Source organism: Poecilia reticulata, linkage group LG21 (assembly GCF_000633615.1).
Source record: "Poecilia reticulata strain Guanapo linkage group LG21, Guppy_female_1.0+MT, whole genome shotgun sequence".
Taxonomy (NCBI): domain Eukaryota; kingdom Metazoa; phylum Chordata; class Actinopteri; order Cyprinodontiformes; family Poeciliidae; genus Poecilia; species Poecilia reticulata.
Window position 1 is genome coordinate 21,696,748 of NC_024351.1, and position 2,666 is coordinate 21,699,413.

At 36.4% G+C, this 2,666-nt stretch overlaps 1 protein-coding gene across 1 annotated transcript in view; it reads left to right on the top strand.

Annotated features, from left to right (window-relative positions):
- The window catches only part of LOC108165757 (trace amine-associated receptor 1-like), an 8,806-nt gene that overhangs the window by 5,367 nt on the left and 773 nt on the right, over nt 1-2,666 (top strand). Inside the window, exon 2 of the mRNA XM_017302131.1 lies at nt 1,821-1,876. Within this exon, the coding sequence (XP_017157620.1) occupies nt 1,821-1,876 (56 nt within the window). The remainder of the gene's footprint in view (nt 1-1,820; nt 1,877-2,666) is intronic.

Below are 2,666 nucleotides of genomic sequence, written 5' to 3' on the forward strand. Positions count from 1 at the left end.
TTCAAATAAATTTCAATCTTATCTTAAGTTTTATTCATTTATTTATTACCACCAATTTTTATAGTCCTCATCTTTAGTATGTTAGAATTGCCACTGTTATGTTGTTGCCTACAAAATCCTTATAGTTACACAACTGGAAAACTTAGGAATATCCAGAGTAAAATTCACGGTAATATTAAAATATTGCACAAAAGTAAAAAAAAAAAAAAAAGTTTTGCTTCCGTAAAAGAACAAATACATATAATTAAGAAAATATAGTGCTTCTCAGAAAAACACTAAATGAAAAAAAAATATGAATTGAAGAATAGATAAAGCCAACATAAAGGTTTGTTTTAATGCGTCTTGGTAATGCAGTGTTTATCAAAAAGATTTGTGAAGCTGCTAATAGAAAATTAGCTTCATAGTGACCTTGACCGGTCCAGTTCAACAGACAAACATTTATGCTAGCGTCTTTGTGTTTGTGTGAAACTGAGTTTTAACTTTCAATGAGTTGATTCTCGTGGTTGGTTCTGTATATTTTTGAGGTTTCTTTGGGTTCTAAACAACGTGTTTGGTAAGACTTGATAACAATAATGAAAACTTCTCAATGTTTGACATTGTCTAGCAAAGTGTTTTTCCATCAGGCTACATGGTTGCTGCATTAATAAATCAACGAGCTATTCTAAGCTCTAGTTGGTGATAGGTTGTTTGCTGCTGAGCATGATCATTTATGCATCTAGAACAAACAGTATTTTTACATTAACTTATAAGTTATGTGAAACTTTTCTAATTAAAATTGTCTGAAGGCTCAGACTAAACCCAGTACCGGTCCACATTCTCAGGTCAGAAAGACTCCTGGTATAAATTACATTTAAAACTATTGGAATTTTGCCTAAGAGACATTCATTTAATCAAAGAATGTCATGAATATGTGTGGATGTATTCCATCTTAAGTAAGGCTAAGGCTGCATCGATTGCAGTTTTCTGGCCGATTGTGGATCTTTAAGAAGTCTGACCTGCCGATTTTGATTTTTTCTGATTCCAGTTTTTTTTTGTTTGTTTGAAATGTCGCTAAAGAAAGTCGCTGAGTTGGTTAAAGTGGGTCAACTATTGTTAAATGCAAATGTGCAGACCTGACCTGGGGGGCCGGTCTGTCAGTCAAACCTCTCACTGTAGAGCAGAAGAGGACAGAGACAGATAAAATCAGTGGATAAGATTGGCTTCACATTTAAATATTGGCTGATCACCGATCCCCCAAAGTTAAGGAAATCGGCGCAGATAAATCGGCCAATAAATGTATCCTATGTTGTACGTCCACACAGGATATAATGCAAACATCACTGTGAGGGATGCAATATGTTTAGCAGATGTGTGAATCATCAAATAATTTCACTGTTGATTGCAGCCAGGCTACAATATTAGCAGAACTAGAGGGCCCCAAAACCAAATTTCACTTAGGGTCCCATGGAGGCTTGGGCTGGCCCTGCTACAGATGACAACAAATTAAGAGTCGTTTGTGAGCCAGAAGAGCCAAACTCACCATYCCTAACATTTACTGACATTTTGAAACCATCAGTTCTCAGTCAGGTCGGAATTTAGAAAGAAAAGATAACTGAAAGCATATTTTAGGTAACATGTTGTTCAAATAATGCAACAACTTTGTTATACTAAGTTAACCATGTATTGGAAACCAGGACAAAATCTCCCATTCTGGGTCAAAGAGTCATTTTTGGCCAGTTTGACTTTTGACACAGGTCCACCTCCTCCTAGGGTTTTATAGCTATTGACTTTTGGTCCTCACATCCTACTTAAGGYGGRGAATGTGAGGGCCGTTACACAGTGCTTGCAGCTTTAGTTTTGGTTGTTCTTGTGTGTAAAGGAGAGGAGCYAGAGTTCAGTATTCAAAAGCAATCATCCCACAACTTTGAGATTTATCTCTTTTCCAATAAACCCAAGTCAAATAAATACATTTACCAGGCATCTTCATAAGCGTCTGACTGCCCATCCAATATCAGCTGTTTGCTTTACTTGTGTTGAAGTAGTGATGTTCTAACATTAGCAGGATGGTAGCTCTCTCTTTAATGACACACATAAGTAAGTATCTCTTTAAAGCCTTAATCAATTCTGTCTTAAGTTCAATATTTTTATAAAATCAGTGAGCTCAATATCAGAGAGCTTCAACACTTAACGTGGCATTTGTTTAGTTATATTTTCTAACACATTTAATCAAGTGGTCTCTTTTTTTTTTCTTCTTCCAAAAACATAAACAGGTAAAACTCAAAGCCCAGCAGCATTCACACTGAAATGCAGAACAGGAGCCTTACAGGACACCAGGGACCATCTCACTGTGGATACGAACGACACAAACCAGTTCAGCCAATGAACACATGATGGTGAAACAACAATCTAACACAAATATGTTGCTCAGTCATGACMRACGCTCTACCTCACACATTTACTGCTAAGGCTAGAGAGAGAATTACAAAGATGTTGGCCAATAACTTATATGTTAACAGGAGTAATTATATGGTAGAAGACCAGAATCTCTGTAATGGACAGACTGTGACCTCTCATGCTTTAAATGTTGTTGCTGTTTCTTTGTCAATTCTGATAATATGTGGAAATCTTCTTGTAATCATCTCTGTCATTTACTTCAAGCAGCTCCACACTCCAACAAACTACCTGAT